At 41.7% G+C, this 22,462-nt stretch overlaps 1 protein-coding gene across 4 annotated transcripts in view; it reads right to left on the bottom strand.

The window, feature by feature from the left end:
* Positions 1-6,911: 6,911 nt before the first annotated feature.
* The window catches only part of ETV1 (ETS variant transcription factor 1), a 101,498-nt gene continuing 85,947 nt past the window's right edge, over positions 6,912-22,462 (bottom strand). For all 4 annotated transcript variants that reach the window (XM_089654577.1, XM_089654574.1, XM_089654575.1 and 1 more), the window contains 3 exons: positions 20,255-20,424; positions 15,891-15,992; positions 6,912-14,260 (listed from right to left, as the gene is read on the bottom strand). In XM_089654577.1, the coding sequence (XP_089510703.1) occupies positions 14,039-14,260; positions 15,891-15,992; positions 20,255-20,424 (494 nt within the window). In that variant the 3' untranslated portion in view covers positions 6,912-14,038. The remainder of the gene's footprint in view (positions 14,261-15,890; positions 15,993-20,254; positions 20,425-22,462) is intronic.

Below are 22,462 nucleotides of genomic sequence, written 5' to 3'. Positions count from 1 at the left end.
TGCTAGTCAGATTTAAAATGCAAATAGCATAAAAAACACGGCAAAAATGCATAAAAAATGCACTACAAGGTTTTCTGCAGCGTTTCCATTGAAGTCTATAGAACCAGAAATTCAACTTTTTGCATTCAAAAACGTCCCTGAACCTTTCCAAAAAATGCCGCGGATGAAAACGCCGAGATGTGAACGTGTCCCATAGGAAATCATGGAAAAATGGACTGTAGGGCGTTTCTGCAAAAACGCAAAACGCTGCGGAAAACGCTCAGGTGTGAACCTTGGGTACATCCAGGGGCGGACTGACCATTTGGAAACTTGGGCACTGCCCGAGGGCCCAGGGTCAGTAGGGGGCCCCATGAGATGCCACTGGAACCTTTTTCATAGGCTTTTTTGAGTTTGGGCAAGGATACAGGGGCCCCATGATCCCCTATTGCCCGGGGGGCCCCATGAGTTGTCAGTCCACCCCTGGGTAAATCATAACTCAGCATTGGCTGCTTCTTTTCCGTCCTTTCAATTACAATTGGTGTGCTGGACTTGCTTGCTCTCTGGGTTTACTATATGGTCCAATTGTGAACAATGACATAGTTGGCCATAAACAGACTGAACAGTGTATGGGGGTCCTAATGGCATTCTGTATGATGAGTCCAGTAGATGAAGTATCATCTGCTTATAGTTTGCCTTCCCAGATTCCTTCTCCCCCATCAACACACCAATAATTTTTTGAATAACACCTGTTTTCATTACACACCTTGTTTTATCCCTAGTAATGTCATCACCGGGTCTCTGTGTTTCTGCAAGCAATGCAGGCAGATGATGGCTGGTGGGCAGGGCTGGCAGGGTGCTGTACATGTGTCAGCAACCTGCCTCAGTACACCGCTAAAGAGCCCTCAGGTCTGATGCAAGCAGTGGGTGGGCTCTTGGGAGGAGTTATGCAAATATCAAAATGCCTTAACAGGTGGATGTCATTCTGGAGAAGTGGGTGGTCCTAGGCAGGCTGTATTTGCATGTAGATCACATAGGTAACGCCCACTTAGGATGCTGAGCTTACAGGACTAAAAGAAATGGAATCCAATGACTGAAAGGGGTGGGCCAGGACAGTCAGGATGGGGAGGAAATCACTAGATCAGTGGTCTCCAAACTGCGACCCTCTGCTTGCCTTTATCGGGCACTTGGACCCACTCATCCCACTGATACAGGACACTATTCTGCCCACTGACACCAACAATGGGGCACTATTCCTCCCACTGATACCAATGATGGGGCACTATTCCTCCCACTGATACCAACGATGGGGCACTATTCCTCCCACTGACACCAATGATGGGACACTATTCCTCCCACTGACACCAATGATGGGACACTATTCCTCCCACTGACATTAATGATGGGGCACTATTCCTCGCACTGATACCAATGATGGGGCATTATTCCTCCCACTGATACCAATGATGGGGCACTATTCCTCCCACTGATACCAATGATGGGGCACTATTCCTCCCACTGATACCAATGATGGGGCACTATTCCTCCCACTGATACCAATGATGGGGCACTATTCCTCGCACTGATAGCAATGATGGGGCACTATTCCTCCCACTGATACCAATGATGGGGCACTATTCCTCCCACTGACACCAATGATGGGGCACTATTCCTTCCACTGATACCAATGATGGGGCACTATTCTTCCTACTGACACCAAGAAGGGAACACTTTTCCTCCCACTGACATCGACAAGGGGACACTATTCCTCCCACTGACACCAACACGGGGGCACTATTCCTCCCACTGACACCAACAAAGGAGCACTAATCCTCCAACTGATATCAATGCTGGGGCACTATTCCTCCCACTGACACCACAAGGGAGCACTATTCTTCAAAACTGATATCAACGATGTGGAACTATTCCTCCCACTGACAAAAAAAGGGAACAGTATTCCTCCCACTGACACCAACAAGGGAGCACTATTCCTCCAACTGATATTATTGATGTCGCACTATTCTTCCCATTGACACCAACAAGGAATCACTATTCCTTAACGTATATCAATGGTGTGGCACTATTCCTCCCACTGACACCAGCAATGCGGCATACTTCCTGCCACTGACCTCAACAATGAGGCCCTATTCCTTCCTCTAATACCACAGATGGGCCGTAGTTTACTTATATTGATGCATGAAAACAAAATTCTATTCCCTCTGGCACCCCTAAAGTTTGTTTAAAATGTTTGGAGACCAGGGGCGGACTGACAACTCATGGGGCCCCCGGGCAATAGGGGATCATGGGGCCCGTTTCCTTGCCCACACTCACAAAAGCGTATGAAAAAGGTACCAGGTGCATCTCATGGGGCCCCCTACTGATCCCGGGCCCTCGGGCAGTGCCCGAGTTTCCAAATGGTCAGTCCGCCCCTGTTGGAGACCCCTGCACTAGATGATGTTGGACTTCCTCCAGCCAGGAAGTGAGGTGGGCTCCCTCTGACATGCTGCAGCTTCTAATGCACATTGTGAGAAGCTCACAGTGTGCAGTGAAATCAGAGTAAGCTGTTTCAGTCCAGGAGAAGAGCTGGTAAAACCGTGCAAGACTGAAGGGAAGGCTGAAGGTCATATTTGAAGCACTCTGCTACGTCACAGACAGCCTGAGGAGGGACATAGCTTCATCTTCAGTTGGGTCTTCCTCCACCTCCAGTTCAGCCAGGATAGTCAATAAGCTCAGGCACATGCCGATCTTCCTGCAGTCACCAACTGTAAGGGGGAAATGGGGCTCCTGTCAGGGGCGGACTGATAACTCATGGGGCCCCTGGGCAATAGGGGATCATGGGGCCCCTGTGTCCTTGCCTGCACTCAAACCACACCCAAAAAAGCCTATGAAAGGTACCAGGGACATCTCATGGGGCCCCCTACTGACCCCGGGCCCTCGGGCAGTGCCCGAGTTTCCAAATGGTCAGTCCGCCCCTGCTTGGTGGTAAACCTTGCAACACTGGGGGTCCTGGTACACTCTCTGCATAGAGTTTGCATGTTCTCCCTGTGCTTGTGTGGATTTCCTCCAGGTACACTGGTTTTGCTCCCATACCCCAAAGCCATGCTGATAGGTTAAAGCCGTATTAAACCCAAAAACACAAAAATGTAATATACAGCAGCTTACCAGTTCTTAGACATAGCAGCTGCATTAGTTTTCTTTTTTCAGGATTTATTTCCTTTTTTTTCTTTCTCTTGGTGACCTGGCCAATAACACATTTCCTATCTTACCCTAGGTTCAGGGGCAGACTGACCATTTGGAAACTCGGGCACTGCCCGAGAGCCCAGGGTCAGTAGTGGGCCGCATGAGATGCCCCTGGTACCTTTTTTATAGGCTTTTTTAAGTTTGGGCAAGGACACAGGGGCCCCATGATCCCCTATTGCCCGGGGGCCCCATGAGTTGTCAGTCCGCCCCTGCCGGGGTTCACACCTATGCGTTTTCTGCAGCATTTTGGAGAAATGCAGTACAGTCCATTTAACACGATCTCCTATGGGACAGGTTGCATTTTTTGGAAACGGTCATGGACTTTTTTTTTACGCAAAACGTTGCGTTTTTGGTTCTATAGACTTCAGTGGGAATGCTACAGAAAAGCATGTATTGTGTTTTTGCTGCAGTTTTGACTAATTTTTGATGCCTTTTGCGTTTAAAATCTGTCTAGCAACAAGAAAAAAAATGCAAAATGCATCAAAAAAGTGCAAAAACGCAATGCAGAGACGCCTCAAACGCAACCTGCATAGGTGTGAGCCTAGACTTAGGGTGTCTCCACTTCAGATGGAGGAGCAACAGAGAGAGAGTGTGTGTGTGTGTGCGTGTGTCTAAAACTAGATTTCGACAAACTTGACTAACAAATTAAATTAAAGATTTAAGTACACAAACTAACTTTTCTTTTTTTTTAGTTATATTAGGCTCCATGCACACGGGGCACCTTAATTATGCTGGTAACGTTAGCTGTATAAAGTCACATTAAAAACGTGAGTTATTCAGAGTTTTTTCATTAGCGTTCAGCGGCATTTGTCCTGTTTTCTCGCGTTTGCGTTTTTAGCATTTTTTTAGCTAACAAAAAGTCCTAAATCACCAGTTTGCCGCGGTTTACTGCGATTTATTGTGTTTTTCAGGGTTAGAGCATTTTTACAGCTAAAAAACTCCTCTAGAAACTCACTAGTTCTGGTGTTTTTTTTTCAGCCAAAAAACATTGATTCCAGTCCATGTGTGTATGGACACATAGGATAACATGCCGGGGATGGACACGTAGGATAACATGCCGGGGATGGACACGTAGGATAACATGCCGGGGATGGACACGTAGGATAACATGCCGGGGATGGACACGTAGGATAACACGCCGGGGATGGACACGTAGGATAACACGCCGGGGATGGACACGTAGGATAACACGCCGGGGATGTACACGTAGGATAACACGCCGGGGATGGACACGTAGGATAACACGCCGGGGATGGACACGTAGGATAACACGCCGGGGATGGACACGTAGGATAACACGCCGGGGATGGACACGTAGGATAACACGCCGGGGATGGACACGTAGGATAACACGCCGGGGATGGACACATAGGATAACACGCCGGGGATGGACACGTAGGATAACACGCCGGGGATGGACACATAGGATAACACGCCGGGGATGGACACATAGGATAACACGCCGGGGATGGACACATAGGATAACATGCCAGGGATGGACACGTAGGATAACATGCTGGGGATGGACACATAGGATAACATGCCGGGGATGGACACATAGGATAACATGCCGGGGATGGACACATAGGATAACATGCCGGGGATGGACACATAGGATAACATGCCGGGGATGGACACATAGGATAACATGCTGGGGGGTTTACTGGCTGTAGAAAAAAATAAGGTCAAAAGTCAAAAACAGCCGCTGTAAAAACGCCCAATCTGCATGAGGACTAACAGTCTTTTTTGTTTTCTTTTGGGATCAAGGTTTTACATAAATGAATAAAAGATGGTCATCGTAAGCACCCCTGCCAGTGGTAAATGGTTTGTCTCAACCTTCTAACTGCCACTTTTGCTGGACAGCTTGATTTGAAAATAACAGACTTACTGGCAGGATCACCAGATGAGAATAAAGGAAAAAATATAAAAAAAAAAAAAAAAACTAATGCAGCCAACACATCTAAGGATTGTGAAGCTGCGATGCTCATAACATTCTGGGTTTAATACAACTTTACTTGGCAACTGTCTAAATTGGTTCTAGTGTGAACATGAGATAGAGTCCTTCAATGGTAAGCTCCTTGGGGGTGGGGACTGAAGTGAAAGTAAGCTCCTTGGGGGTGGGGCCTGTTATGAATGTAAGCTCCTTGGGGGATAAGAGCTGATGTGAATGTAACCTACTTGGTGGTGAGGGCTGATGTGAATGTAACCTACTTGAGAGTAAGGGCTGATGTGAATGTAACCTACTTGGGGGTGAGGGCTGATGTGAATGTAACCTACTTGGGGGTGAGGGCTGATGTGAATGTAACCTACCTGGGGGTGAGGACTGATGTAAATGTAACCTACTTGGGGGTGAGGACTGATGTAAATGTAACCTACTTGGGGGTGAGGGCTGATGCGAATGTAACCTACTTGGGGGTGAGAGCTGATGTGAATGTAACCCACTTGGGGGTGAGGACTGATGTGAATGTAACCCACTTGGGGGTGAGGGCTGATGTGAATGAAACCCACTTGAGAGTGAGGTCTGATGCGAATGTAACCTACTTGGGGGTGAGGGCTGATGCGAATGTAACCTACTTGGGGGTGAGGGCTGATGCGAATGTAACCTACTTGGGGGTGAGGGCTGATGCGAATGTAACCTACTTGGGGGTGAGGGCTTATGCGAATGTAACCTACTTCGGGGTGAGGGCTGATGCGAATGTAACCTACTTGGGGGTGAGGGCTGATGCGAATGTAACCTACTTGGGGGTGAGGGCTGATGCGAATGTAACCTACTTGGGGGTGAGGGCTGATGCGAATGTAACCTACTTGGGGGTGAGGGCTGATGCGAATGTAACCTACTTGGGGGTGAGGGCTGATGCGAATGTAACCTACTTGGGGGTGAGGGCTGATGCGAATGTAACCTACTTGGGGGTGAGGGCTGATGCGAATGTAACCTACTTGGGGGTGAGGGCTTATGCGAATGTAACCTACTTCAGGGTGAGGGCTGATGCGAATGTAACCTACTTGGGGGTGAGGACTGATGTGAATGTAACCTACTTGGGGGTGAGGGCTGATGCGAATGTAACCTACTTGGGGGTGAGAACTGATGCGAATGTAACCTACTTGGGGGTGAGAACTGATGTGAATGTAACATACTTGGGGGGTGAGGACTGATGCGAATGTAACCTACTTGGGGGTGAGAACTGATGCAAATATAACCTACTTGGGGGGTGAGAACTGATGTGAATGTAACATACTTGGGGGGTGAGGACTGATGCAAATGTAACCTACTTGGGGGTGAGAACTGATGTGAATGTAACCTACTTGGGGGTGAGGGCTGATCCAAATGTAACCTACTTGAGAATGAGGGCTGATGCAAATGTAACCTACTTGGGGGTGAGGGCTGATGTGAATGTAACCTACTTGGGGGTGAGGGCTGATGTGAATGTAACCTACTTGGGGGTGAGGGCTGATGTGAATGTAACCTACTCGGGGGTGAGGACTGATGCAAATACAAGCTACTCAGGGGTGAGAAATGATGCAAATGTAAGCTACTTGGGAGTGGGGATTGATGCAAATATAAGGTCCTTGGGGGGGGGGGGGGGGACTTATACAAATGTAAGCTCCTTGGGGGCGGGGACTAATGTGAATGTACAGTATGTAAGGTGCTACACGAGTTGTCAGCGCTGTAAATAAAGCACACACACACAAGCTCGAAAGGTTCCAATAAATTTTCAATACATACTCTTTCTGTACAGGTTTCTGCTTAAAAATAAAGCAAAACAAACATCAGAAATGTATCCTTAGAAATTTTCTCGCGACCAGATTACACGCTCTATATGCAAGTGTCCCAAGCGAGCGGAGGGGGGGGGGGGGTGTAACCGGTCGGTTTTGATCGGCCTCCTGGCGTCTTTAGCAGTCCACGAAAACAAGCAAGGCTTCCATTCCACGCTAGAAAAAGATTCGGCTGAGCCTTTCGCAGCAAGCGTGCGCTCGCTGGTCGTCTTGTCGATGCGCAGGAGCCGATTGCAGTGCAGCCAAGCTATGTTATTCAGCGATAAATGATGGGCGTCATCTATTTTTGTCCTGAAATGCTACCTGTAGTTACAGCAATGCGTATAATGGTCTTATAGTAAAATTGAGCATCAAAGAATAAAATAGTACAGAAAATACAGCAGCAGAAGCAATTTTTTTTTTTCCTTTTCTAGCATTTATACATGTGGTGAACATAACACAGCGGTAAAAGGCATAAATGCATATTAATGGGTACCATATCTAAAAATGACTAAAGTACCTATTTAGTGTATTGGATATTTTTTTTTTCTCTTTTTGTCCCCAGAAGAGTGCTTGCTGTACCTAAACAGCGTAATAACATGTATCTGAGTACAGTTAATTCCTATTGAATAAATAATAAGCTCGCAGTATTCCATTTTTTTTTCTATTCTTGTCATCTCCCTCTAGGACCTCTAAATTGGCCGTTGGAAACGCTCATTACATTGGGCTTCATCTTTAAGTGAACTTTTCAGCATTCAGTTGAATTTAAACCCGCATAGTTTTGGTTTTTTTTTTTTTTTCGCATAAGCCATCAGGGCGAAATGATGGAAGCCACATTTGCCAACTTGTTTGCCAGTTCTGGGGAAATCAGACATCATTACAGCCCAATTGAACCCTTGTGATTAAGTACTGTAATGCAGCAAGACTACATATACAATAACAAATCTGCTATTACTGTAAGGGCTTGTTCACATGTGAGATTGGGTGGGTGGTGGTAAAACCCTGGTTGAGCCACAGTTTTACTGCTTCCAAAACCGCTACCGCCTTTAGCTGCAGAAGAAGCTGCCAGAGGTATACATGCCATGGCAGAAATTATGACGCATCACTGCATAGTGCCCGCCAACTGCAATCCATTTAAGTGTGTGTGTGTTTTTTTTTTTTAGTTTTGTTTTTTTTTTTTTAGTTTTGCCACCCGCTCAAAAAATAAAAAAAACAAAACTGCAGGTTCTCCCATCCACACAAGTGAGGTGGATAGAGGAATCCTCCCCTCTGGGACATTGTGTTCAGTGGTCAGTGCTGCAGAAACTCATCAAATTAACTTTTGTCAAATCAGATTATTGCAAAATTTTGGCAAAATTTTCGAGTGTGAATGGCCATAGATGGATTGAAAGTCAGCCAGTTCCTAAGACCTCTTTCACATGGGCCTAGCTTCTGACTTGCAATCCATGGTGGATCATTTTATTAGCAGGCCATCAGGAAGGAATAGGTAGCCACCCCTCTGGGACATTGTATCCAGGGCACCCGCTTTAACCCGTTGATTACCGCACCAACGCACGTTCTACATGGTTGAAATGTACTTGCAGAGCGGGTCAATTCACTTTTGACCCGCTCTGCAAGTACATTTCAACCGTGTAGAACGTGCGCGGGTGCGTTAATCAACGGGTGGCGAGTAGGTGATACAATGCCTTCTCACCACCTGTCAAATGCTCTCTGAAGTGTGATCTGAAGAGAGTACTTCACACATGAACAAGCCCCAACACTGTCCCGCCTCTTTTACACGGGCACAGTCAGGCAGCAAAAATCAGGTGGTTAAGGCATGTTTAACTCACCTTAGGCACATGCCAAAACCAGACATCAGCCACTGAACAGCCCCATGCAGACTGGAAACCAATTGGGCATGGCATGGTTGGTAGGCAAAACTGCCTGATACTCACTGCCTGTGTCCCATAGAGGTGAATAGGGCCACACCACAATCGTATTAATTGGATCTGGTTGTGGTGCTGCGAAGAGGAACAGTGCAAAAACCCCTCTTCAAATAGATGTGCAGGAGGCTACCTATTCCTTCCCGATGGCCTGCTAACAAAATGATCCACCATGGATTGGAAGTCAGAAGCTAGGCCCATGTGAAAGAGGTCTTAGGAACTGGCTGAATTTCGATCTATCGGTCATTCATACTCGAACATTTTGCAATATTCTGATTTGTCAAAAGTTAATTTGATTAGTGGTTGCAGCACTGATCACTGTCCAGAACACAATGTCCCAGAGGGGAGGATTCCTCTATCCACCTCACTTATGTGGATGAGAGAATCTGCAATTTTGTTTGTTTGTTTTTTTTGAGCCACCCGCACGAAAAAAAAAAAAATACACACACATCCACTGGACAACCTTATGGGCTGTGTCAATGGGCTTTGGGCTTGTGTCCATGGAATTCATTGGAGGCACTTCTTACAATAGATCATTTAGAATTCAATGATCGTTTCATTTGACCTGCAATGACCGCACTCAAGGAAATTTTGCATTCCCATGGACTTTTATAACAATGCAAAGCCCATTTGAAACCAACAAAATTTAATACAGTCCTTAGGGTTGCATCATGGGTTAGAAAACCCTGTGCTGGCAGCATCCAAGAAAGTAGGACCACGTTTCTCACACAAAGCAGTGACCCGGCTCTTCAGTGGTCAAACACAATATTGAACACTGCTCCAATTAACAGCACTGCTCAGGGAGTACGAGTGCGGTAGATTGGAGTGTTCAGAAGATGCTTCGGATAGCTGGAGAGCCGGGTCATTGCTTTGTCAGTGGGAACCGTGGTCCAACTATTTTATGTGCTGCCAGCATAGGGGTTAACACTTAAGAGCGTTTAGTAAAATGAACAGCAGATTATTGCAAATGCAGTAAATTACATAACAGATCACAAGGAACAAAGTGGGCTTTAAGTAAAATTATATGGTGTCTGCCTCCTTTCAAAAATACTAGTTGCCTGGCTCAAGTATTGAGGAGTCACAGAATCACAAAGCATGAATACCGGAGGGAAAGCAAAACTTTTGATTTGCAAATACCCAGTGAAACCATGCATCAGAATGACAGCCAAGAAAATAGCCGTTTTTGTTTTTATTAAAAGGAGAGATTAGTGATCTAAGTCCACATCTTACTCTCATGACAGATGTACTGTAATGAGTAACTGACCCTGGGGTACAGGTTAGAAGATTACATTCCAGTGGCCACGTACCATTTCTGGTTCCACACTTTAACTTAAGGTAGAAATAAGATCGGTCTTCTAATCCACTGTTCTTTAAAGAGGACCTGTCACTGCTGAAATATCTAGCTTCTTATTGAGTGTGTTGAAAGTTATGAGGAGGAGTTGGACTTTCAGTTAAAGTCTGGTGGTCTATTATGTCAAAGTTAGGACATTCGTCATTTCAGTTAACAGTGAAACGCTGTTCACATCATGGTTACAAGGGGGCCCCTTAACACTTATTTTTCTTTTACTTTTACCACATCCCCCCCCCAAATGCCAAGCACTGGAAAGTTCACACAGGTTTGTTCATTGGGTCTGTATTGGCACAGCATGCACCAAAATATAACCAACATCCATTCCTATGAATTTTCCTTGCTCCCTCCTGGTGGCTGTCTGATGGTTTCCTTGAATATCCGCCTTCTGGAAGAACATTTAGAATGCAGGTGAAATGCAGCCTCTGTATCCAATACCTGCTAAACAATGTGTCCTTGTTCTGTATCAAATATCCTTCAAAAAACGTTCATCCTCCCATGCTTGATATAACATTGGAAAGGATTGAAAACACCAACATATGGTTTGCTGCACGGCATTGGTAGCTTTGCTAGGGCCGAAGGAGTTGAACATGCTCAACATCATAGCCCCGACTCAAGGAAATTCATGACTTTCCAACACACCATTTCAAAAGTGACAGGTCCTCGAAGTCTTTCTTAGTCAATATTAAAAATTCCTCAGTCCTTTCTTAAGTCTGTGATAAATCTTGAAGCCCAGGCAAAATAGTTTGAGGAGAATGTTAGACGTAGGCTACTTGGTACTTTGGAACAGCAGCACTTGATGCAGAGGTAAACCACCTACCCCATCCAATCAAACCCGTGAGCGGAGTTAACCTTTAAAAGGGAGGCTTTCCTGATACCATTTTTTTCTCCATAGGTTATTAAATGACTATTTTGTTGGTAGTACCAACATTTCAAAGTGTTCCGCCTCAGAAACAGTGACACTCTAATTTTATAATGGTCTATACAAGCTCAATCAACATATTTGCCAGCATTGTATTAGGGTGACAGGTATGTCTTGAGTGCTGGCCTTTGGTAAGGGTTTCCTCAAGGACATTCTAGACTTCTTCTATATTAGATTCCAAGTGTTTATGCCACACAGGAAGCCAAAATGGCAGCCCAAGTAAAAATAGGTCTTTTTCTTGACAAATACACAAGCAGATGACAAAAAACAGTGGCGACCTTAGGAAGACCATCACTGTGGCCGTACTTTGGATTACATTCAATAACAGAATTTATTTTTGGGAAGGGGAGAGTAGTTTATAACAAAAATTTCCAACACCCTGGCATAACAAGGCACTGGCTACAGGTCACAAAGACACTGTTAATGTAGATTAGAGAATACAGGACAAGTATGTACACTCCCCTACCTTACTCTGCCAATTCTCAAATTTGGAGACACTAATAATGATAAAAGTTCAATTCAACCAAGAGGCTCAAGTTTGCATATAAATTTGTTAAACATTTTACTACAAACATTTGCCTTGCAACAACGACCTCTTTTCTTAAGCTGAATCCTCCACTAATGTAAAATTTCTGGTTGGGATCTTGTGCCTGTTTAAGAACAGAGCTGCCAAGAAACAACATAAAGTGCTGGCAGTACTTGGAAGCCAAATCAGTTGTAGGAAATATAGTTTTTTGAACCATTTCAACAACCAGGTGACCCAATTACAGCATGAGTGGACAGCTTGGTAATAATCCATTTTCTTCTATGAACAGTCAAATTACAACCCAGAGATGTATTACATTGGTGGAGTTGACAACTAAAGACAATGACATTCTACTCAAAAATTAGTTAAAATGGTATTGCATTCTTCTTAAAGATTAGTTAAAATAGTATACAGGGGTCAGAAAACATTTGTTTCCTTCTTAACACAAGCAGTACCTAATACATATACTGAAACTTGTATTTAAGATTTTTATTCAGATTAAAAGGAGTTTTCCATTTTCATCAGCATATTGAAATTTATTAAATGGAGAACCTGGCTCTCTTATAATGTGTGGCATTTGGCAAAATTTTGGAAATGAAAATTAGGAATCTTTCTAAGCAACTGAAATGAGAAAGCCCATTTCTGTCCAGAAGGTTCACCTTCTGTAGATAAAGCCCCACCATTTGTCTACAGACACTGAAGACAGTTGGGAAATAATGAAAACCTCAGTTTTGGCACATTCATGGCATTGATGGTCAATAGAGTGGGAAGACTTTACTTTTTCAGAAAATGAGAAACTCCTTCAAGACATATTAAAATGTATGCTACAAATGGAGATTGAATATTCTGTATTATAATATTTGGAATCCAACTCCACCTTTATAAAAATAATCCTGAGGCAAAAGGTCAACTTTGTGAAACTGTATTAACAAAAACTGACTTGTTCCATTGTTCAACCAGTTCAAGGTACATCCCTTTCAAGCAAGCTATTACATTCACTCCAGGGATAAGGCTTACTTGCTATGTTCCCCTAAGTTCTGTCCTTTTCAGCTAGAGGCCATGCTTGTGAAACCCCTTATTTTTTGGAACAGCCCTAAATCTGAGACTACGCACAACCAGACCAAGCATGACCTAACTAAAGCACCGCCATTGGTAGTTCACAGAGTGGAAGGTTGCATAGCACAAAGTCATGCAACAGGAACCTGTAGGTCTGCCTTTGGGCGAATACGAAATCCATCTTTGATGAATTATAGAGCCCCCAGATAAACTATCTAGATTATCCCCCAGATAAACCATCTAGATTTCATCTATGCTTGCAATACTATTACATAGTGGTAGAATTTTCGAAAAGGGGGTCCACAATCACAACTTCTTCCTTTCAGCTCAAGATAGTTAATCCTTAAAAGAGACATGGTCAATTTGTCCATTCAGGGCAAAGCAACAGCATTCTTGAAACGCCCTGCCCCCCTCCTGCTACTCACCTTGCTAGCGTTGCACCTAGCACTAAAGTTCCTAATGGTGACTGTGTCGGGCACAAAGGAGAGAGGTGACTTCACTCCACCAGTGACTGTGACAGTAGTTCAGTTTAGGCATTTAGAGCACCCGTGGAGGTCACATGTTCGCCCAATACCTGGAATCACTGGGTATTGTCACCAGGCTGTGACAGAGGATGGAGCAGTGAGGAAGCATTGGCAATGGGAGTATCAGGGTTTGCATGGCAATAAGGGGTTTTACAAGTGTCTCTTTAAAACATATTTAGTCGCCTAGAAAATAAATCTTACAATTTGACATTTTGGAATAATGGAGATTTCTTAAAGCCTGAAGAGCCGAAAAGGGAGCAAAGTAAGTACGTAATACTCTCCACAAAGCTGATCTTTTAGCAGCCTTGCCTTACAGTCCTGAATTTGGCAGAACAATAGATTTACCTCAAGTACCCTTAATAATGGAAAGAACGACGGACAATCTTCATACAGCTATTTAAGCAATACAAGTTAACTGTACCCATGCTTTTAAAAAGAAAATAATGTACAATATATTATGAGATTTAAAAACAGGAAAAAAAAAAAAAAAGTAAATACAGACATGACTTGTAATGTAGTACCGTAAGCTTTAAGTTCCCTTCCCGAGCATAAATGAATATTTCCATCTTCTTTTATCACTCTGTTACATACATTGTTTTATCCCGAGTCCCATAAGTAAAGTGCTCTGTCCATGGCAGACCAATTGAGATATGCAACAGGAAAAGCCCAATTAGGAACTACTAAATATATTTATATATATATTTATAAAAAAAAGTATATTTTGCTTTTCTTGGGCCTGGCGAAGAAAAGTGAAAAGGTTTCATCGTCTGTCTAGTAAACGTATCCTTCATTGTATGGGTGAGTGTTACAGTAACCACCATCTTGCATGTAGGGGATGTTCTCGTCAAAGTGTGACAGCGGTACAGTGTCTTCCTCGTTGACGTGCCTCTCCATGTCCGTTTTCAATAATGGTCGCTGATTGTCTGGGAAGGCCATGGAGAAAAGGGCTTCTGGGTCGCATACAAATTTGTACACATATCTTTCTCCGGCAACCTTGAAGGCAAAAAAAAAATGTGTGTCTATAAAAATGTGTTTCTTGCATTATTAATCTGAGAATTTATAGCTTATATTTCTTTCCCCCATTTTATTAATGTTTAATGCTAAACTCCAGGAAAATAGCTCAATATACACACACAAATATATATTTTTTTAATATATAATTATTAATAAAGATATATATGCATATATCTTTAGCTATTTCTCTGATATTATATATATATATATATATATATATATTTTTTTTTTTTTTTTTTTTGATAGAGTAATAAATATATTTATATATCTTTATGTCTTAGTGTGTGTGTGTGTATATATATATATATATATATACATATATATATATATCATATTACTAATAATTGTATATATTATTTTATCGTTATATGTATTATTTATACATATTTTGAGCTGTTTCCCTGGAGCTTAGCTTAATTTATATATATTTATTTTGCTAATACATATATATGAGCTGTTTTTTACCTTCCAAAGAATTTTTATTTTATTATAGGCACAGCCATACCAGACAGCTGGTGACTTTTTAAATTTTTTTCTACTTTAGTCAATTAAAGGGTAATCGTACCAATGGACAACAAATAAAAAAAAAAAAAACTAAATAAAATTAAAAAACAAACACAGATGTAACCATTGGCTAGAGATATACGCAAACACAAAAATCTTTTTATAAATCATCAAGACAAACTGTCTCACCTTCTGCATAATTCCCTTCTCGTAGTAGTAGTAATAAATATATTAGTGTGAGTGTGTGTGTGTGTGTATATATATATATAAATAATATTAATAATAATTGTATATATTATTTTATTGTTATATGTATTATTTATATATATTTTGAGCTGTTTCCCTGGAGCTTAGCTTAATTATATTTATTTTGCTAATACATATATATGAGCTGTTCTTTACCTTCCAAATAATTTTTATTTTTATTATAGGCACAGCCATACCAAACAGCTGGTGACTTTTTAAATTTTTTTCTACTTTAGTCAATTAAAGGGCAATCTCACCAATGGACAACAAATAAAAAAAAAAAAACTAAATAAAATTAAAAAACAAACAGAGATGTAACCAATGGCTAGAGATATACGCAAACACGAATTTTTTTTTATAAATTATCAAGACAAACTGTCTCACCTTCTGCATAATTCCTCATAGTAGTAGTAATAAATATATTTATTAGTGTGTATATATATATATATATATATATATATATATATATATAATATATATAAATAATATTAATAATAATTGTATATATTATTTTATCGTTATATGTATTACTTATATATATTTTGAGCTGTTTCCCTGGAGCTTAGCTTAATTTATATATATATTTATTTTGCTAATACATATATATGAGCTGTTCTTTACCTTCCAAAGCATTTTTATTTTTATTATAGGCACAGCCAAACCGAACAGCTGGTGACTTTTTACATTTTTTTCTACTTTAGTCAATTAAAGGGCAATCGGACCAATGGACAACAAATAAAAAAAAAAAAAAAAAAAACTAAATAAAATTAAAAAACAAACACAGATGTAAGCATTGGCTAGAGATATATACGCAAACACAAACAAATTGTTTATAAATCATCAAGACAAACTGTCTCACCTTCTGCATAATTCCCTTCTCATAGTAGTATCTCAGTGAACGGCTGAGCTTATCATAGTTCATAGCTGGCCTGTTTTTTTGAATGCCCCATCGTCGTGCCACCTATTTAAAAAAGAAAAAAAAAAAAAAGATATACATCTATAACTACTTAAAGATTACTTTTATTTAGCTGATATTTTGTCTTCCCTGGTTCCTCCTTCCCACTTCCCCCATCAACATGCTAATGAAATGTTCAATTGGAACCTTTACATTTTCATTACATATCTTATTTTAGAACCAGTGAGGTCATCATCGTCATCTATGTGAAGTTATTCATTCTCAAAGATCACTACAAAGAGTCCAAAGTCCAGAGGCTCTCTGTTTTAGCAATGCCTCCAGGTTGTTCACATTAGACTGTTGGCAGGCTGCCTGTTCTCATAGAAAAACACAGTGTTGTGAACTCTGAAAATGAATTTATTCACACTGCTTGTAGAGACAAAGGTAAATGAGCACTTTGATTAGTGATTTTACTGCTTCTCCAGAATTTGTAAATAATTTAGTATGCATAGTCTGGCAGGTTCACTTTAACTATAGACTGTAGCTGTATGACCTTGCCTTTCAAAATCCCAAACCTTAATGCAAAGGCTCATTAAGATACATTAGTCATTGCTTTAGAGCCAGACATTCTAATGCAAAATCATTTCTACAACTGGTATTTAATTTGTAAAAGAAAGCTACACTGATCAGAATATATTGATAAAAATGTGCAGAAGGCGTACTACTGCAACAAAGGTAGACCTTCTGTGCCACTTATTACAAGGCAGTCAAGCGAGGTCAGTTTGGTAAAGAAAATCATCAATTAGCATTAACATGTTAGAGAGCCAAAAGTTGGCTTTTAAAAATGTAAACAAGCCATAGCTTCATTAGCGCAGCCATGAATTTACATTCTGATACGGCCATCAGCAAAACTGTTAGAGGGTCAGATCTTCCGAAACTGATATTTCAGTGTTTGGTAAACGGAGTTAAACTCTCTGGAATACACCTCTATCTCTATTGGGAAGATCTCAGGTGGACAGGAGCAAGGTCAGGTATTAATAGCCAGGAGATCTCACAGTTTGAACATCCAAGACATACAAGTAACCAGGGGTTAAAGAAACCTAACAGACTTCTTCTATGTACCCAAAGAACCCCCAGTCAGTGGTGTATTTAGGTTTTGTGCTGCCCTAAGCAACACAAAAATCAGCTACCCCCATGGATACGACCAATACCACCCCCCCTTCCCCCTCTCATGGAGAGAGCCTGACATTGACCAAAAACACCCTTGCCACCGACCTGGGAGAACCTTCTACACTACAACCCCCCGTGATAGAAAGAAAGACACCCATCTTCACAGCTCCAGACATTCCCAGGAACGAGAGTCTGGCTCTACATACACCATCAAGCAGCCTACAGCCTCTCAGATCCCACCTGGTTCAAATGGTGTGCATGTCCCTTCTTCCATCCCTTCTTTTGAGGGGAGGTGCTGCCCCCCTGAAAAATGCCACCCTAGGCAAGTGCCTTGTGGTAAATACACCCCTGCCCGCAGTGGGACTTTAATGCAGCAATAGGATCATATATATCTTGAAAGAGACATTTGGTTAAAAAAGATTTTTATCAACTTTATTACATACACATTTCCATTGTAATATTAAATACATGATTTCTAAAAAGAATAATTTATATTATTTTTAGAAATCATGTATTTAGTATTATAAATGGAGATGTGTATGTAATAAAGTTGATCAAAATCTTTTTTAATCAAATGTCTCTTTCAATATATGTATGATCCTATTGCTGCATTAAAGTCCCACTGGGGGTTCTTTGAGTACATGCATTCATATAGGGACGAGCAGCCAGATATTCGACCCTTTTGGAACAGACTTCTTCTATAACAAAATCACCATTTTTGGTGGATGGACCCTTTAATTTATTAGGGTGTTATTAAAAACAATCTTTACTGAAAGATGAGAACTATTTTTATATTTCTGAGGTCACCAATATAAAAGCTGGCTATGCACATATTTATATGACTGATGCAAAGATCAACATGATTTTCTGATTGAAACTAGACCAGTTCAGCATGCCTTTGCTGCAGATTTTGAGGAACTACATCAAAAGCCAAGTGATCGGCCTGACTGGAGATTTTTTTCAATCTTTTTATACACTGTAAATCAAACAATTGAGTGACCAACCTTTTTAGTAAAATTACTCATTTAAAGTAAGCATCCATTGAAAATCAAAAAAGTTAACATGATGATCTGTCACAGAATTTTTTGCTTTTTGCTCAAGCGCAGATTATTCAGCCATACAGAGCAGAGAAATAGTTCTAGACGCAGAAAGACCCAGAAAAGTAATTTAACTGCTGTAGGCACAACAGGCCAATGCCCCCTCTTACCTTCTCAGCACTGCCCATTGTTACAACCTGCTACCAGAACCCTGCCCCCTTCCCAAATCCAATGCAAAGACTAAAAAAAGTCAGTATATGCACAGGGCCAAACATGCCAACCGGAAATGAGCTCACAAGCCTGGCTAAATGGAATTGATAAAGAGTGGTTAAGCTTTCCTATCCCTAATAAGCCTATTTGCTGTAGAATATTGAAAGTAACATGAATGTGGGTCTGCATTAAAGGGGAACCCTGACTGTACCATTGGGATTGCTGGAGATGTGCATTTTGCCATGTCACTGTGGTATATTAAGGATAAAGGCTAACTGATCCATTTGATTGTCAATATCGGGGTCTCCAACCTTTCTAAACAAAGGGCCAGTTTACACTCTTCAGACCTTAGGAGGGAGGGCGGACTGTGGCCAGCAGGAATAGAAATTTTTCTGGCATCAATGAAAGTAAGCAAGTGTCCAATCTTTGGTATTAGGGGACAAATAGTGCCCCACTGTTGAAGTCAGTGGCAGGAATAATGCATCATTATTGGTGTCAGTGGATAGACTTGTGTCTGATATCAGTGGGATGAATAGTGCCCCAAGGGCTGGAAAAAGGTAAGCAAAGGGCTGCATCTGGCCCCCAGGAGACCACTGATCTATATTGAATTTATAGTGAAGATTATTTTTGCAAATATTAGCCATCACTTGGACATTGCTTTATTATCTAGCATCCTAGAAAGATCCTGTGAACATAGTGAAGGGAAGAGGATATGGGGTGGATGCAGAGAGTGAAGAAAATGTGACAGCATGCATGATCCTGTGAATGTACTAAAGGTAAAACAAATGGGTCAGCCCAAGTCGGTTCCATGAAGAGGAAGGATGAAACAGTGAATGAATCAGACTGTTACAAAGAGAAACTCTGGTGACTTGAGGAACTATTTAAAGATTGTCCTTTGTGTCCTCCAATAGAATATGAAGGTGAGGAGCTATCTTGGGACTCCTGATATAATATGGAGGTGACTTGAGGAGCTGTCTTGAGACTATTCTCTGATATAATATGGAGGTGACTTGAGGAGCTGTCTTGAGACTATTCTCTGATATAACATGGAGGTGACTTGAGGAGCGGTTTTGAAACTATCTTCATATAATATGGAGGTGACTTGAGGAGCTATCTTGAGACTGTCCTCTGACAGAATATGGAGATGAGTTAAGGAGCAGTCTTCAGAGGATGGTCTCAAGATAGCTTTGCAAGTCACCTCCATATTCTATCAGAAGACACAGAGGATAGTCTCAAGACCGCTCCTGAACTCACCTCTATATTATATCAGAGGACAGTTTCAAGACAGCTTTTCAAGTCACATCCGTATTTTATCAGAGGATAGTCTGAAGACTGCTCCTTAACTCATCTCCATATTCTGTCAGACTATCCTCTGATAGATTATGGAGGTGACTAGAGGAGATGACTTGGGACTGTGCTCTGATAAAATATGGAAGCGAAATGAGGAGCTATCTTGAGACTATCCTCTGTGTCCTCTGATAGAATATGGAGGTGCCCAAAAGAACTATTTTGAGATTGTCCTTTATGTGCTCTAACAAAATGTGGTGTGACTTAACTGAAGGACTAGACATAACAAAGAATAATTCTACATCTAGTCGAGATTACATTCTGGAATTTGGGTCCAATAGGGCACAGATACCCATATAAAACCCTGTGTTTGTGGTTTTGGAGATTTATGACATAAACAACCAAGACTAGAGTCAGTGGAACAAAACACAGATTGTAGTATGAGAACTAAACAAGTCTCTGGGTGAAGAATTTGATCCAGCCTGCTTCTCCCACACACTTGTTAAAGGAATATGAACACATAAGATTGACCTCAAGCAGAAGCTATCATGTCCAGTCATTATGGAAGATGGGCAAAACCACTCTGTTACACTGAAACACATCAAAATCAGTTGATGTACAAACCTCCTCTGGCTCAATTAGCTTGAACTCCATGCCTCGGCCTGTCCAGGCAATGAAATGGGAATTGGCTGGGTCATCTAGAAGTGCGACTAAGAACTGCCACAGCTGAAGGGACCCTCTCCTCTGATAAGTGGGTCCTTCGCGGTACAAACCTGGCTCCTGTTTAATGTCGCCTGCAACAGACAATAAAATAGCATACTTGTTAAGAGTTTTTACATTAAAACATAGATGTGCAACACTGCTGTCAAGCTTCCAGTAAACTCTAGGTAAATCTATATACATTGATTGCCCAGATCTACATTGAAGAGACCTTGCCCCAGACCATTTATTTCAACAAAAATATTCTCATAAGACTATATGTGCATTTAACATATTATGCATTTTTGTTTCACTGTAAAAGCCTTGCGTAGACATCCAAGAGTACTCAGATTGCTTCTGTGTTCTGTCACCTTGGATGTGAGGTCAGCAGCCCCAGCAGATTTTGAACTGAAACCCAATTGACACTCTAGTATTTCCCCTTTGCTCCCCCCCACCCGCAGCTACATAAAAGGTTATTAAGAGAAGGGATTGGAAGAGGAGCAAGGCAACCATAGACAGTAATTAGACACTCTCAGAAAAAGGAGAGGGTTATGACAAACAAGAAGGGAAGGGGCTTTGCTAGGAAATAGACTAGTCAACTTTAGTAGCAAGCGTTAAACTCCACCCTTTTTCCCCCATATATATGTGTTGGGTGGTAAGCATTTGAAATACTTGATTTTTGTGTGCTTTTACCTGTAATTTTTTTTTATGTTGTTGACAGACCTCCTTAAGAAAATCATGTCCAAAAAACAAATATACTCTGATGTATTCCTTCTCTTCCACAAACAGTAACAATGCTAAACCACTAACAAGAACATCTTTTTTTTATCACCATGATGTTTGAACAATAACTAGCAGATCATTTACACCTCTTGCAGTCAGTCATAGCACAGTGTCCCTCATGAGACAACCGTCCACTTCACACATAAATTTCATTTTGAGTTCAGTGGTGCAGCACACATAATAACGGCAGTTCAAAACAATTCCCACTTTCCTTTCAACCAGTCCCAACACCAGGCTTACTCAATAAATCGACGCACAAGCAACAGGAACATGCCAAGGTCAGGCGACAGCAGCTCCTGCAGTAAGATCTGAGCCATTGGCTGTCAATTTTCAAGGTATAGGGGGGCCCCCCTGACATTATCAAGGGGCCACACAATATTTCATTATAGGTAATGCTGCAGAAGACTGCCAAAGTGCAGACCTAGTAAAGGAAACTGTCACATTCTGGATGTGCTATAATGACATGTTACATGAGATCATTTCTAATACAGCCCCTCTACAAATCAACGCTCCAACTACTGACTGCTAGGGTCCAAGGGCAGCACTGCAGACACCAAAGGGTTGCATGTGGCCCTTAGATTTCAGGTTGGGCACCAGGGATATGAGCTGACTGGTTACAACACATTACTGGGGTTTAAAAGGAACAGTAGGCGCCAGATTTTAGATCCCATGTACACTGGGAATTTGGGTCCGATGCATTAGATTCCGGCATTTAGATCTGAGTTGAAGGCAAAGGTAAAACATCCAGCCCCACTACCGGCAGTCTGTAAAACTCTGCAGCTGAACAGTGCACCTAGTGCTAACATATAGAGCAGTATGCACCCAAAAATACTGTGTTCCGGGCCTGCATCCCTGGTCACATACTGCTCTGAATGTTAGTAGCACTCTATGCAAAGTCCATCCTCATCAACTTTTAGCCTCAGGATTTTACAGGCTCCCAGTAGCAGAGCTGGACGGTGCTCCCTGTCTTCTCTCTGCACCAAAACACTGGAGCCAATCAAGAGTGCGCATGGGGCCTGCAAGTCATTTATACAAATGTTTTTGTTTGTTTTGGATGGAGTATGGATGGGTTAGAACCCTTGGCAAAACATCCTTCTCGCACCTTCACCTTTCATGCCTAATAAAGGGTGCATGGCTAACGGAGATACAATGAAGAACCATAGACAAAAAATGGTCAGCACATCAGGAAAAGTGAATCTCAAATTTTTACTGAGATCTTCCCTGTTTTGGAGACCCAGAAATCCTCTTCCTCAAAGTGACAGGTGTTGAGAACGGAGACCTCTGTGTTTCTTACATATCATATTTTTTATTGCTCAAGCTATGTTTTGCTACTAAGATCCCAGTAAAAAC

This window comes from Staurois parvus, unplaced genomic scaffold, assembly GCF_062004578.1.
Source record: "Staurois parvus isolate SC_StPar_1 unplaced genomic scaffold, SC_StPar_1.0 ptg000779l, whole genome shotgun sequence".
In the NCBI taxonomy this organism is placed as follows: Eukaryota; Metazoa; Chordata; class Amphibia; order Anura; family Ranidae; genus Staurois; species Staurois parvus.
Note: the sequence above shows the minus strand (reverse complement) of the source record. Positions and strands in the feature narration are given on the sequence as shown.